The sequence below is a fragment of the Elgaria multicarinata genome, chromosome 3, assembly GCF_023053635.1.
Source record: "Elgaria multicarinata webbii isolate HBS135686 ecotype San Diego chromosome 3, rElgMul1.1.pri, whole genome shotgun sequence".
Classification (NCBI taxonomy): domain Eukaryota; kingdom Metazoa; phylum Chordata; class Lepidosauria; order Squamata; family Anguidae; genus Elgaria; species Elgaria multicarinata.
The window spans coordinates 41,112,283-41,128,663 of NC_086173.1; the positions used below are offsets into that span (position 1 = coordinate 41,112,283).

The 16,381-nt window shown below is 39.2% G+C and overlaps 1 protein-coding gene across 1 annotated transcript in view; it reads right to left on the minus strand.

Annotated features, from left to right (window-relative positions):
* The window catches only part of LOC134394525 (cholesterol transporter ABCA5-like), a 58,908-nt gene that overhangs the window by 19,806 nt on the left and 22,721 nt on the right, over positions 1-16,381 (minus strand). The window contains exons 11-23 of the mRNA XM_063120057.1: positions 15,971-16,029; positions 15,203-15,313; positions 14,593-14,768; positions 13,883-14,002; positions 11,490-11,628; positions 11,303-11,393; positions 10,666-10,805; positions 10,026-10,142; positions 9,223-9,424; positions 7,298-7,470; positions 4,414-4,541; positions 3,502-3,639; positions 2,787-2,900 (exon numbers count right to left, since the gene is read on the minus strand). Of these exons, the coding sequence (XP_062976127.1) occupies positions 2,787-2,900; positions 3,502-3,639; positions 4,414-4,541; positions 7,298-7,470; positions 9,223-9,424; positions 10,026-10,142; positions 10,666-10,805; positions 11,303-11,393; positions 11,490-11,628; positions 13,883-14,002; positions 14,593-14,768; positions 15,203-15,313; positions 15,971-16,029 (1,708 nt within the window). The remainder of the gene's footprint in view (positions 1-2,786; positions 2,901-3,501; positions 3,640-4,413; positions 4,542-7,297; positions 7,471-9,222; positions 9,425-10,025; positions 10,143-10,665; positions 10,806-11,302; positions 11,394-11,489; positions 11,629-13,882; positions 14,003-14,592; positions 14,769-15,202; positions 15,314-15,970; positions 16,030-16,381) is intronic.

A 16,381-nucleotide genomic window follows, 5' to 3' on the forward strand; every position in this document is an offset into this window, starting at 1 on the left:
AGCATTGGCTTTCAGAGAGCGAGAATATCAGCTGTTCCATAAACTCACAGTACAGTGCCAAATATATCAGGAGTTATGTTACAGTATATGGTGAAAAAAGAAGATGGTTCAGAAACTTCAGCTGGTGCAGAATGTTGCCACCCGAGTATTGGTGGGGGCACGGACAATTGCTGACATAATGCCTATACTGTGACGAGCCCAATTCAAAGTGCTGGTTTTGATCTTTAAAACTAAATAGTTTGGGACATAAAATAAAATGTTTTCAAGGCCTTCTTAAAAGTCTGGAAGTGGACCTCCGATGGGAGTTTGTTCCGAAGGTGCAGAGAAGGCCATCTCCCATGTGATCACTCACCTAATTCCCCTCACAGGTGGGCAAATGAGAAGGGCCTCTCTTTCTGATCTTAAAGTGCAGGCAGGCTGATATGGGTGAAGGGGGTCCTTCAAGTAATGTGGTCCCAAACCATCTTCAAAGGCAGCTCCATGTACAGTGCACTACTGTAGTCCAGCCTGGTGTGACTAGTGTGTGGATAACTGAGCCAAGGTCCATCCCTCTCCAGATAGAGCTGCAGCTGGTGTGCCAATCTAAACTGGCAGAATGCATTCCTGGACACTGCAGCCACCTGGGCTTTCCCAGTTACCTTAGAGTCCAGGAGGACTCCCAGACTGCATACTTGGTCTTTCAGAGGGAGTGCAAGTCCAGCTAAGACCAGTAGTTGGTTTCCCAACCCACTAGACCGCCATCTTGTCTGGATTAAGTTTCAGATTGTTCACCCACATCCATCTGTAATTCCACCTGGATTTTCTTACATTGGACAGTCAACCAATCAGACACTCTTTTTCATTCTCTGCCCCTACCTCTTCTTTGTCTGTTTTCCCAGTCACAGTGGGTTTGGCTGGAGTTGCCCAACCCACTGAAGGAAAAGGAGTGCAGCTTGTGGGATGTTCTTGATTCCATATTGTCACTAGAGACCAAAATAGCCTTGGTGGCTTGGAGCTCTTTTTACCAGCTTTGACTGGTTCACCAGCTATGGCTTTTTTTTTGGCTAGGAATAGCCTTGCCATGATAATTCATGCCCTGGTAACATCTAGGATGGATTACTGTAACATGTTATATGTGGAGTTGCTCTTGAAATGGTTTGGAAGCTTCAACATGTGCAAAATTCAGCAGACAGAATTCTGCTTGGCTCATCTCAATGGAGCCATATTACACCAATTCTTAGGGAATTAAATATAATAAATAGGCTAATTTAAGGTGTTGGTTATAATCTTTTAATTTGCAATTTTTGTTTTTTAAAAATATTAGATTGGATTTTTTTTTTTTTTACAAAATGTTATGTACACTGACCAGGGATCTCTGGTGGATGAAGGGCAGTTCATAATTTTCAAAAATAAATTTAAAATAGAAAATAAAATAAACTAGCAAAAACAGCTGATTTGCATTTGGGAGGAAAGTTCAAAGAAAAACGAATTTCTGTTTGTGTTTAAAATAATAATGTTATGCCAGTTTCTTTGCAGTAAGCAAAGACTTATAATTATAATTTTGGATATCCACATAACATAAAGAATATTAAGATTACATAACATATCTAGAGAATACAGAAATTTGGTAAGAGGTTTCTTTGTGATGCCCTTTCTCTGAACTTTAGGCTAACATATGTAGTGAAATATATACTGCAAAGAAAAGAAACATAGTTGCATCTTTAAAATTAAGACTATTGGCAGGCAGGGTATTCATGAGCCTGAAAAACTGTGGCTATTTTGGCTGAAATCAGGCCATTTGAGAGTAAGGAGTAAGAAAGATGAAAGTGACTCGTGATGTATATATATAAAATCACCAAAATATCCAGAAAATGTTACATGGGAAGAGGGTGAAACTCAATTCCAGGTCCTGAGTTGGATTTATTTATTTATTTATTTGACTGATGATTTATATAGCCAAACCTTTCTCACAAGGATCCCAGGGCAACCAAAATATCTGACTAACTAGGGTGACCATATGAAAAGGAGAATAGGGCTCCTGTATCTTTAACAGTTGCATAGAAAAGGGAATTTCAGCAGGTGTCATTTGTATATATGGAGAACCTGGTGAAATTCCCTCTTCATCACAACAATTAAAGGTGCTATACTACAGCTACACTGTGGCCAGATTTAAAAGAGGGCAGGGCACCTGCAGCTTTAACTGTTGTGATGAAGAGGAAATTTCACCAGGTTCCCCATATATACAAATGACACCTGCTCAAATTTCCTTTTCTATACAACTGTTAAAGATACAGGAGCCCTGTCCTCCTTTTCATATGGTCACCCCATTCCTAACCATAGCCAACTAAGGCTCACCCACTGCATTCACCAGTTAAAAACATTATCTTGACCATATAATAGCTAAAGATGATATGTTTAATGCTTTATGACATACAATTCAAAATTATACAAATTAACCAACAGCGCCTAGACCTGAATCAAGTTACCATTGAATAGGAGAACAATCCAACAAGTAAGCTCTTTAAAATATAGTATGACCAGCACCTTAATTAGCTAAACTATCTAGGAGAGGGACAGTATCACAAGTATTACTGTTATGTGTTTACTATTATAGAACACTTTCATATACATTGCACATCAGTACTAGATTGTTTCACTATAATATATAAGATTATGATGGCAAGTGATTATTCCTGATTATCCATCTGTTCTTATGATATAAATTTGGCTATAGGAACCATTGTGTTGGTCCAATATATGGGACATGCTGTGTTTCTTTTTCAAAATGTAGTTTAATACAAAATTACCCTGTGATTTTCTGCATTTTCCATGGCAAAATAGGATGGCATCCCCGTTATTGTGATCCCTAATGTCAAACTCTGAACAACCAGCACCATTATGAATCCTCTGTCAGTAATTTTCTGCAAAATAAGAGATTCCAATGTCAGAAAATGAAAGAAAGAAAACAGTAAAATGAAACATGAACATTCATAAACCTGTTGTTGCTGTCTGCTTGGGAATGTAAACCAGGGAACACTTGGGAGACAATGGTACATGGTTGATGTATTTGGCTGATAAAGTAATGTTTGTTTTGTGAGTCACAAGTTGTGCAGTACTGAATTAGGAATGGGACAGAAGTTCCTACACATGAAAATGTGTATGAAATTTTGTTAAGAATTTTTGCCTAACAATTCAAAAAATGATGTGGAAACAGGACAGAACAAACAAGTTGTAGAAAACAAAACTGAGGCCATAGCTAGACCTAAGGTTTATCTCAGGATTGTCCTGGGGTCAAACCTGTTCATCTAAGTGCCACACAGGGCATCCAGTGCTCAGGCAAAGATGAACCCGGGATGATCCTGGGATAAACCTTAGGTCTGAGAGATTTGTCCATTTCTACCTGCAAAGCATGCAAATTCCAACTTAACTTGAATTTGTATGTATTCACAATTGTCTACACAACTGCCTTTTCCCTATCACTTCATTTTATATTATCAGCCTTTGGGCTTTGTATTTACTTACTTGAAAGTAAGAGCTACTCCAGACAAGGATATTTCCAGTTACATTTAAATTGTGCAGATACAGGTTACTAATAACATTCATCATAACAGGTAAAGAATGTACCATGGTACTATTAAAAGCAACTGTAAAGATGTAGCTCTGCAACAAAAATAGACATTTTAACGTATTAGCTATAAATCAGAGCAAGCCCTCCCCACCATCTGAGGCTGGAGAGCATACACATACTGCCCACTCTGGTCGCTGCTGCATCTGCATCCCTCCATCCCTGCCTGCTAGCTGCATTCCCCTCAATTCCCCTGCCAAGCCCGTTTCACTCTACCTTGCCCACCCACTGTGTCTGTCTCCCTGCATCTGTCACCCTGCCCTCCTCCACTTGTGCACCCACCGGGTTTCTTACTTCATTGCCCTACCCAGCCCATTCACTTCTCTGGTGCCACGTCTCATAGCCCACTCACCCCATTGCTGCTCTCTCAAAAGCCGTGGCAGCAGCAACAATAGGGCAGGAAGGGAGCTGGGAAGCATGGCTGTGATGGGATTGGGGGGGGGGGGGTGGAGCAGGCAGCACAACATGGTGGCAGGTCCTCCTAATGCACTTTTCCTCCTGGCAATGTCACCTGGACTGAACATTGCTAAATCCTCACCAGAGGCAATCTGGCGGAAAGTACATGGCAGCTGTCCCATCAAAGAAAGAGCTCTATGAACAGTGCAATTATTGCTGGGGGGGGGGGCAGAAAAGAAGAAAAAAAAGACCTGCCACCCTGTTTCTAAGTTGAGCTCCCTCCCAGAATTTCACCACCCTTCCTGTTCTCCCTCCCTCTGACCCACAAGGAACAAACCCCACCCCCCACCTCCCACAAATCAGTTCACCTCAACCCAGTCCTTACATACTCATAACCTGTACCACTTTCTCACCTTGTCCGCATGAGAGACATTTAATGCTGCACTGTGAGGGGCAACTGATACATAATCACTGCCATTGAATGTTTCTGTCAGTATATTGTAGCCCCTAAGGGAGCGGATAATGTCATCAATGCCTGATCCTAGGTTAAGACCATGAAGAAAGTTGAAAGGTCAGTATTACAGATGCAGAGGTTCCTTGCCTACAGATGAATTTGACTGTGTTCACAAGGCTTCCCCAATCTCTGCTATGCCAGAGACAACTCTGTATATATATTCTCACTGCACACGTGGAGCTAGTGCTGCAGCAAGATGGGGTGGCCCATATTCTCCAGGAGCCACAGGTACACATTAAAATACCCACAGAGATTTGGAGTGTTGTCAGTACACAGAGACATACATCTACTGTGCTGTCAGGCATTCATTATAATTACAAGGCATAACTGTTTATTCACTTTATTTATTTAAAGTATTTATGTATTGCCTACTAAAGAAAGTACTCATGACGGCTAACAATATATTTAATACACAATTCAACAGGCAATAAGCATGATAGCATCTGTCACTGGGTAGGGCTTCCTTACCCAATTGCTTGGCACTCCCATAAATTTGTAATTTTGCATTGCTGCTGTTTTTATCTGGTTGAGCTTTTATATTGTATTTTATAGTATGGTTTTATACTGTTGTTTTATACTTTGAATGTTTTTAATTTTTGTGAACTGCCCAGAGAGCTCCGGCTATTGGGCAGTATGGAAATGTAATAAATAAATAAATATCTGCTCCATCTCTGTGGTTGGCAGTGACATCTAAAGATGAGATCACATGGATCTCTGCAGCCATTATATAGTAACACAACTGATATTGCACAGCAGTGCATGACAATATGTCACCTCAGTGTTTCAAACCAGATGGATCAACACAGCTAACAGTTCTAGATGGCATCAGAATGACAGTAGATCACCCCAGCTTGTACGGGCTAGTGTAGGGTGACCATATGAAAAGGACAGGGCTCCTGTATCTTTAAAGTTGTATAGAAAAGGGAATTTCAGCAGGTGTCATTTGAATGCATGTAGCACCTGGTGAAATTTTGTCTTCATCGTAACAGTTAAAGCTGCAGGAGTCCTGCCCTCTTGACTAGATACAAAAGAGAAGAGGGCACTTGCAGCTTTAACTATTGCGATGAAGAGGGAATTTCACCAGGTGCTGTATTGTATACAAATTACACCTGCTGAAAACCCCTTTTCTCTACAACTGTTAAAGATACAGGAGCCCTGTCCTCTTTTTCATATGGTCACCCTAGGCTAGTGGGCATAGCTGAAATTTTGAAAAATGCTCTCACAAAATGACTGCCATGGTTGTTATGGCCAGTCACAAAACACCCATTCACCAGGAGGCAAAGTGAAACACACACACACACACACACAAGAAACACACACCACACCAAAACCAACCAACCAGCAAATGCACCACACCAAACCAAACAAACAATAGCAGGGAAAACATTTCAGTTAACACCTGGCAATCCCCTTTAGAACTCCAGGACATTCCCTGCCACCCTCTCTAGCCCCCATCCCCACCATACCTTTTTTATTTGTTTTCTTCTGAGTAGCTAGGCATGCTTCAGAACAAAGCGTTGGACTGCAGCTGCCGGCCATTTTTATTTCCTAAGAATGTCTGCAGACCACATGAGGCCCAGAGGCATTCTTGGATACAAAGTTGGTGCTGGTAGCTTGTGTGTCACTTTCTCAGCATGCCAAGTTCCCAGTTTATTATTATTTTTAATTAAAACAAACAAATAAATAAAAACCAAGAGGGGCAGGGAGCCTAACAGGCATCAAGGGAGGTGTCAGTGGGCACAGTGGTACCATGGGCACCATGTTGGGGACTAGGATGACCATATGGAAAAGAGGACAGGGCTCCTGTTGCTTTAACACTTGTGTAGAAAAGGAAATTTCAGCAGGTGTCATTTGTAGGCAGGCAGCACCTGGTGAAATTCCCTCTTTGTCACAAGAGTTAACGCTGCAGGAGCCCTGTCCTCTTTTGCATCTGGTCACTGTAGAATAGCTCCTGCAGCTTTAACTGTTGTGATGAAGAGGGAATTTCACCAGGTGCTGCCTGCCTACAAATGACACCTGCTGGTATTCCCTTTTCTATACAACTGTTAAAGGTACAGGAGCCCTGTCCTCCTTTCCATATGGTCACCCTATTGGGGACCCCAGCACTAAATCATGACTTATGAGGTTACTAAATGCCAAGTCTTTATCGAAGAATCATGCACTTTAAAAAAACTGAGAAAATTTGATTATGTAATTAAAAAGGGATAGCAAATATATGATGAAAATCTGAGAAGGTTTCTGGGATAGGAGAAATGGAAGAGAAAATGTGACAGCAGTTTGGGATTAGCTCTCCTTTAATAGAGACAGTCAGTTCTTGCTACTGATTAGTGCATTTTACTGTAAAAAAAATCCTCTAAAAGCATTCATTATTTATTCATAACATTTATCTCACAATCCACAACATATGATTTGGCTTAATGGAACATTGGATTAAGTCTTCAGAAATTAAACTATGTCTGATTAACACAAATTTTAAAATCTGAGTTCCAGTAAATTGGCTGGATTCCTACTAGAAGCATGTGCTCTAATTCAGTTTGTGAATGAATGAAAAATAAAGTACCTTTTTTTTTTAAAGAAGACTGCGCTCCATCTGTCATCCACTAGCCATTCATTACACTGATCATTCGTAAAAGCGAATGCATGCAGAGTACACTTTCAGTTTATTTCAATTGTATTTCATATGCTAAAAAGTTGAAAATGCCAGAACTTGAAATGAATAAAAGCAAATAAACTGAAATTAAATTGTAACTGCTTTGCGCGCCCTCCCCCCCCCCACTTCTTACCAGTGGAGTTTTGAATGAGGAGACTGGTTTTGTACTTATGATGAGTTTCATTTGGTTTAAGAAAATATAAGTCTGGAGAGAGTTTGATAGGAGCCACAGCATATTTTAAGTATACTTGATACATATGAAACATAAGAATCTCAACACCGAGAAACATTGTAAATAGCAAGAACCTGAAAGGAAAAGAAGTACAAGTAAAGCTCATCCAAATTGCAGTAAATAAGAACGGCTGCCCTTTAGATCAGGAGTGGGCTGACGGGAGACTTTTATAGTCTCCCCACACACGAAACTCCACAGATCACCCATCTGTATTCAATTTACTAAAAACAAACGCCTACTAAAGGAGACTTAAATCATAATTAATTAAGTAACCTGTATTAAGTGATCCTGTGTATTTGCTCTTCCATAAGAACAAAGGAAGGACTTTGGTGGATCATTCTCTGCAAAGATCCCCTCAAACGCTATACTGATCCACTGGAAACTGGCAGCAGTCTAGTCATCATAACATTGTTTTGCTCATCCATATTCTCACAGTATGAGCCTATAAAAACTGCTGTGAGATAGCACCCTCCTGCAATGCAAAGAATATAGCAAAGGGAGTGACAACGTAGTGTCTATGGGCACGAGAGCACCTATCAAGAGCCCTTCCTTACATCCCTGCTCCCTTCCTTACCCCAAACTGCGACAGAAGCGGGGATGCAGAAGCCCTCCTTGCTGTTGAGTTTGTTTCAGTACAGAAGTGGGTAAGTGGGCAGAAAAGAAGAGCCAGCAGGGCAAATGGGTAGGAGAAGCAGAAGCAGTCAGTGGAACAGGCAGGCAGGAGCAGCTGGCAAGGTGGAGCAATAATGCCCAGTGTGGCGGATGGGAGGAGCAGACGTGATTGATAGAGTGGGGAGGAAATCTGGATGGCAGCGACACAGAAGGAGGGGGAAGGAGGAAGCAGAATGACTGTGGTGGTGGGGAGAACGGGGGAGAAATCTGATCATGACTATTCCTCTGCTTATTGTGTAATCAATTATTATGTTGTTTTTTTAATGATTATGATTTGTTTGTTTGTTTAAATGGGTCTGTGAGCGCATAATAAAATGAAATGAAGACATCTGGAAGAGGTGAAGGAAGGGTGGCAATCCCAATGGGAATTCCTAAAAATAAATACGTATGGGCCCAAATCACCATGTGCCAGGCAAACAAACAAAAAGTGACAAATGTGTCAGTGAGCCCGAAAAGGATCCCAACCCCTAATATAGCAGAACTGATGAGAGGAGATGATTGTGCTGTTGCTCTAGCCCAGCCTTTCTCAACCTGGGGCGCTCCAGATGTGTTGGACTGCATCTCCCAGAATGCCCCAGCCAGCAGAGCTGGCTGGGGCATTCTGGGAGTTGTAGTCCAACACATCTGGAGCGCCTCAGGTTGAGAAAGGCTGCTCTAGCCCCATTGCCATCATGGAAACCATCACTCCTGCCCAGACAAGCTGTGCTCCCTCAGCACATGCGCAAGTAGGTGAGGGAATAGAGAGTAGGACCCTATAGAAATCCCTTCAGAAACAAACGCTGTGCCTGCAGGAACCGGATCATGCCCCTGAATAAATAAATAAATAATATGAAATATATGTAAATCAATCAACAATGAAAAAGAAAAGAAAAGAAATCACCCACAGCTAGTGATGGTCCCCCAACTAACTGGATTTTTCAGGAAGGGAATTTGCATTTTGAGCCCCCACGCACATGTGAAGTGTCATTATTTATTTATTTATTTATTTTATTTATTTATTTATTACCCTCAACTACTAAAGGCTTAGCCTAAACAGGAAAGTCTTATACTTTTGGAAAATTCTGTATGACCAGATTGTAAAAACTGTGCATATTTCTGTTTCTCACATCAATAAACTACCTTCCAAAATTCTGGGAAAACACAGACATACTTACACTTCTGACATCGATTTAATGTCACGTTTGAAGCTCAGAAAATGAACCTTTGCCATAGTAATGACCTGTCTTTTCCAAAGAGACTTGTTGCTCACTGCACAAGATGCTGTCTCAGATAGCATTAGGAGGCTTTGATCTAACTCATCAAGAGATTTTGCATCCATTTCCTCTTCACTTTTGTCTGGGTTAAAAATGCCACAATCTGGAAAAGAGAGAAAAACCGGTCAGCGAATATAGAAGTTGTATAAAGTTTTGTGTCACATTTGCTGCAACGATCAGTTACACACTACAACATGGTCCTGTACATGTCTACTCAGAAGTAAGTTCCATTGCATTCAATGGAGCTTATTTCCTGGTAAATGGGCAAAGAATGGCAGCCTAAATTAAGTGTGCCAGAGTATATTCGGGGATATACATTCTTTTTGCACAGCTGGTATCAGTTTTACCCAGGAGTGAGTAAAGTGACATTGTTAAAGTGGAAAATTAAAAAATGCAAAGTTTTGGCATTTTGGGAAAAGCTAGCTGAAGGATCTAACAACAGCAATAACAACAGGAAGATATATAAAGCCTTACAGCACAATCCTCAGAAATATTTTTTTCAAATGAGTCTTACTCCCTAGTAAGTGCTTAGGAGTGCAGTTTTAATAATCTCCCATTCTAAATATTTCAGAAGAATATGATCTTGTAGAACATAACCAAATTGCAACTGATATTTTATATATTGTAACAGAGTTTAATAATTTGATTGTAAACATCATATCATATGAAAAAATGCTACAAGAAGTTATGTAGCTACTTTTCACCTGCTTGATCAACTTCTTCAACTTCCAGCTTGAGGAACACATCTTCCAAAGTTGTCATAGAAACACCATAAGAAATAACACCCAAATGGGAATGAGTGTCTAGATCAGCAAATAGTGCTAGAAAAGGAATTAGTAATAATGGTAAAGCTACTGCTTGAAATACAGTTCTTTAGAATAATGTTTTATTTCTTTCAGCTGTTTAGTGCAATGAGAACAAAGCTTTCAATATTACAATGGTTTAATGAATGTATACAACATTACAACGTCCAATACAATACGATACCAAATGTTTTTCTTTCCTCATGAAAGTAACAAAAATGTGCCTGAGGTTTGAATATTTCTTGTGTTTTCTGTACCAAAACAAAAAAAACGCCCCCCCCCACCTCATATTTCTAATGGAGGGAAGCAAAATTACTGCATAAATGCATATGACTATCTCTGGAAAAAACGGTTTGGAGTCAATTGTCCCCTTTCAGAATATTCATCAACTTTTTCTTCTTTATAATAGGACTGAAGTCAAATACTAAAGCCTAGTATATGTCATTCCTTTTGAAGGCCTTTTCAATTTTGCCTGGGTTTCATAGATTCCCCAATCTGCTCCCCACTTTTCACTGATGTTGAATAGAGAGATGAATTATACCTGAAAACTTGTCCATGTCTTTAAATGGTAAGGCATACAAAAGCTGCTCTTCATTCTGTTTTAACATAACAGATCCGGGGATATGCTGTCTGATCAAAGATGCTGTACCTTCTGTGTTACAGTACCTGTCTATTTGCATACTAACGAAACACACACACACACACAAGTTATAAGCATTATTGTTTACGAGGTGGGCCTCATTATTCTTAGAAACAACAAGCAAGTAAAACATACTGTAAACCAATTTAAAGCTAATTTGTATTTTCTCAGTCCCACTGAAGAACAACATTTATAAAGTAGCATTCAATGAATATGTATTCAATAAATATTTTAAAGCTTCTTACAAATATTGTATGGTTCTTAGACTTACACAAGTGAACTCATAGAAAATTACAAAACCACATACCAAAAAGATTATTTTCCATAACAAAAACAATTTTCCAGAATAAAACATAGAAGTTTACAGAAGTTAAGGAAGACAAAAAGAAAGAGAGAAAGTCAATGGTTATACAGCATTAAGCCTAATGCATCAAGTAAGGGATTTGTGATGGTTCAGAAAATCCTTATAAAACTCAGGCATAGCAATTTTGGGCATTGAAACATATAATGTAAAAATCTGCAGACTACTAAAAGATACCTCAAGCGATAGCCAATTCCCCATTTTGTCTTAAGGAAGAGTGAAGAGCCAAGACATTTCAGCATTCCTTGAGAAATCACAGCTTTCCGATCTAGACACAAGAGCAGAAGGGACCTTTAGTCATAAGTTTGTTCAGTCGCAAAGGAATTAGCAGGCTGGTAACACAAAGGATTCTAATTGAACTTGCCAGCAATTATGTCTGCTTCATCCATGAAATGGGTACTGAACAGGGTCACTCGATTGGCTTTTCTGTTTTTCAGGAGGTTCCAGACTGTATGTCGAGAGCATGGATCCATACCAGCAGTTGGTTCATCTAAGAGTAATACCTAAATATTGGCCAGAGGAAAAAAAGTACATAAAGCACACCTGCTTTGGCAATGAGATTGTTTATAATAATATTTATTTATTTATATTGTTTATAATAATATATATTTATTTATATTGGATGAGGAAAAACAAAGTGAAGCTGAATCCAGACAAGATGGAGGTGCTTGCTGTCAAAGGTCATAACCTAGGTTTGGAGGTGTGTCAACCAGTTACACTCCCTCTGAAAGACTGTGTTTGCAGCTTGGGGGTGCTTCTGGATCCGTCGCTCCAAATGACAGCCCAGATAGATGCAATCCAGGAGTGCCTATTATCAGCTTCGGCTGATACGCCAGCTGCGCCCCTTCCTAGAGTCGGAAGACCTAAAGACAGTTGTGCACGCGCTGGTAACTTCGAGGCTCGACTTCTGCAATAAGCTCTACATAGGGCTACCTTTGTGCCTAGTCCGGAAACTTCAACTAGTTCAAAATATGGCAGCCAGGTTGGTCACTGGTACACCTAGGGGTGACCACATCACACCAGTCTTAAAATCTCTTCACTGGCTGCCAATTAGTTTCCGGGCGAAGTATAAAGTGTTGGTTATCACCTTTAAAGCCCTACATGGTTTGGGTCCAAGCTACCTGTGAGATCACTTTCTCCCATACAATCCGCCCCACACGCTCAGGTCCTCTGGGAAGAATTTACTTTAGCCAACAAAAACAAGACTGACAACTATTACTCAGAGGACCTTTTCTTCTGCCGCTCCCAGTTTGTGGAATGGCTTCCCGGGAGAGATTCGTCAACTTGCCAGTCTTCCAGAATTTAAGACAGGCATAAAGACTGATCTGTTCCGGCAGGCCTACCCAGCTGAATTTTAAGATGCCTTTTTTAATGGTGTGTTGCTTTTAATGATGCACTGGTTTAAAATGTTTGAATTAGTTTTATGTACTTTATGGTGTTTTTATTTGTGTTGTACCCTGCCTCGATCCAGAGGGAGAGGCGGGTAACAAATAAATATATTATTATTATTATTATTATTATTATTATTATTATTATTATTATTATTAATAAACACTATCAAGATGATATGTGATCAATTCAACAAGTAAAGGATACTTTCCTATATCAGAAAATAATTTAGCAACCCTGGTGGAAACACTTGCTATCTATGGACATAGAAGATGCCAAATTGACTGTTAAACAGAGATTACTAGACACAGACTACCAGGAGCTCCAGGAAGCTGCTTGGGGACCATGTTCCCTTCAGCCATTGGGTCTACTAGGCTATCCCTGCAAGACGAAATGCCATACCTGGGATGGCTAACTATCCCTAAATATAGGAAGGCATTCTCCTTAGCAAGGTTCAATGTATTAGAGGGAAGATTCAGGAAAATTCCAAAGACTATTAGATGCTTTTCGGTAATGACGTTGAGGTGGAATCCATCTTGCATGTACTATTTTACTGCAGTTACTATCAAGAGGCCAGGAAAGACCTAATATGCCCTATTATACAGCGTTTTCCCAGTCACTCTCCTGAGTCTCTTATGATTATTTTACTTCAGGGTACCAATAAGCCTATTACTGAGAAATTGGCCAAGTTTTTGAATCTGGCCATTCTCATTAGACCACTCATGGATGTCTGATCATTATTTTAAAACCACTGATTAGCATTTTTACAGATTTTGCATCCCTTCTTCTTTACCAAAATTTTATTATGTCTGTGTACTTATATGTTGTAATGGTGGTCTGTTGACTGTAAATAAAGACTGATTGATACTTGAAGAATACATTTTGTTCCAAAATGTATTTATCTATTTGGGATAGATAAATCACTCTGGCACTTTGAGAACAGCTCTCTCCTTCTTATTCCAGCTAGTCTGCCCCAGTGGATTTGCTCAGTTTTCTGGCATGTTTGGTACTGAGAGATGGGCAGCCATCAAGAAGCATGTTGTCAGAATTGAACAGAAGAGACCTCTGCAGTTTCAGCAATCATCAAAACACATGAGTACTTTCACTTTAAAAACTAGAACTGTTATGATCAATAATAAATATACAAGGGAACTTATTCAACAAATCCTCAACTTTAACCTATAAACAGTACAGTTCAGAGAAACATGTGTCACACATTTTGGCCACAGGAAGAGAAGCGGATACTTCGAGGATACCTGCAGACGCTCACCGGTTCCAGATCCTTCGCTATTGGGCGGAATAGAAATGCAATCAATCAATTTCCATATTATCACTGTACCTATCAACCAATGTCTTTCTGGTGTTTACCTTTGGATCTCCAAGAACTGCAAATCCTACTGACAGCTTCCTTTTCTGTCCTCCACTTAGTTTTTTAGCCTGGTTATCTTTAATGGGTTGCATATCCAAATCTAGTAAAACTTTCTGAACCTTATGAAATCAAGTAGAAAGAGTAATTGATGGTAATAAAAGCAAGAAGTACACAAAGGCTGTTACAGTGTTCCAAACAAAGACTCAAGGTGGCTTACAAAATTATACTTCGCCCTCTGCACACAAAACTGATCTTTAACTCCAAAATATAAAACTTATTTTGAGGTAGTGGGGTATGTCTGGAAGGAACCCTGAATACATGGGTTTGCATACAACTCTCATCTGATCATAAAATGGAGATGCTGGCAGGATTTCTTTTTTTTAATTTTACCAGTTCCTTTACTTTAGAATGACTTCTAACATAAATCAGAATACATTAGGATCATGGGTTTAAAATCTTAGATAAATAAAAATCTTAATAAAACTTTGTACACATTATAATTGTATGAATTTTAATAGTATATTTATATTACATTTTTGTACTATAGACATTAGTTAACTGTTTCTGTCATAATGCACAAGCTTTAATGGACTTAAGCATGCCCAACTGTGCTAGATTGTGGCTCTTGTACAGAAACCATTTATAATAAGATTATTTTCTGAAACAAAATCATTGCATGCATGATATAATTTTCATCTGATTTACTCACCTCTTGTATCATATCATTGGGAGGTATCCCTTTAATTGAGGCAACTACTGATAAATTCTCTTGCACAGTTAATACATCAAAATATATATCTAATTGCTGGCAAACTCCTATTATCTTTCTTATATCTAGCATTTCATCTATTTCAGAAACTCTATATCCATAGATGGATGCAAACCCTAATGCATAAAAAAGAGGAGAGAGAGAGATTACCACTAAGGGATCTACCAACAGAGGACATTTATCCAGATTTAATAAACAATAGCCATATGCAGAAACATCTTGCTTTACACAAATGTCTTCTAGTGCTATGGACAAGTTTGGGGAACCCCATACAGCCATACCCTGGAGGGGGGGAGGTTGCAAGTAGGAATTGGCCAAATGTAGACAACAGAGTGCAGCAGGAGGCTAGGTGCCTGCTGCTGCCCTCATCCTCCTGTAGAGCAGGGCAAGTAGTTCTATCTGGTTAATTCTTCCAGAAATTCCATTAACACTCTTAATGGAGACTGAGAAATAAGACAAAAACAAAAAGAAAAGAGAGAGAAAACTGGGGAAAATAAAATAAAGAGAAGTCAAAAGAGGCAAAGCAAAGACATTTCAATGATATATTTACCATCAGATGGTGGGCACAACCCAGAAAGAATGTTCATTAGCGTTGTCTTTCCTGTTCCACTATGTCCAAGTAACGCTGTGATCTGACCTTCATATATGTCAAAGTATAAACCTAATAAAGTAATGGAGCAAAGGAGGTGGTGGTGCTACAAGCATCACTATTAAATATTCAGGTACTACAGTAAACAATACATTTCCATTCACCATTTAATATAAGATTGAATAGCTAATATAATTAAACACCCAGAGGACTTTATACAAGGGTTGACAGACTTCAGGTTTGCATGATCTATTTCTTTTTTATTAGACTTCTAAGATCCACCAGTCAGAGCAGGTACAAAATGGTTGCTTGTTGGGCAAAGCCAATTATTTAGTGAACGCTATGACTCCATTCCATACACAGGGATAATCTGCATAGAGAAGTACAAGTTTACTTCTGAGTCACAAGAGATCAATAATTCAAAGATGACATTCTAAAAATAGCCAGATTGCTACACATTGTCCAGGACAAAGCAACCAAATAACAGGCCAGGATCATTGAGGCTGAGAAATAAGCAAATAGCACAAGGTCCTTTTACCCCTGGCAATTTTACTTATGACTGTTAAAAAGGTGGGAGCTGGTAACCCCTGTTGATGTACTGCAAATCACCCAGAGATCTCCAGAATATCTGTCTACCTTCTGTCCACCCTAAATTAAACATTAGTGAGAACTTAAGTTCAAGGACTCTTCCTACTTGTAGCATATAGTTGAAAAACTAAAAATTCTTACTTTTCAGAGCCTCCACAGTTTCACCCTTTTTAACAAAAGTTTTCTGGACATGGTTGATTCTGAAAGAAGACACACTAAATTGATATTTTAAAAAAGTAACACACAGCTCTGATATAAGATAAGATAAATGCAAATAATATGCAGCCATCACATATTTATATTAACATAAATAATACTTCTTCATTTTGCACTGAAAGCTGGTCTACATAATTAAATTAGTACAGTTCTTCTGGGACAAAATATAGAGGAGATCACATGTTTTAATCCTTCCCCATAACTCCCTGCCTAGAAAGAAAATCCCACTTTTTTTCCCCTGAACATACAGTTTGACTGTCATTTCTCACATATATTCCTCTTGCATGAAATGTTTAGAAACTTATGTGGTAAGAAAGACTGAGCTACAGAATATAT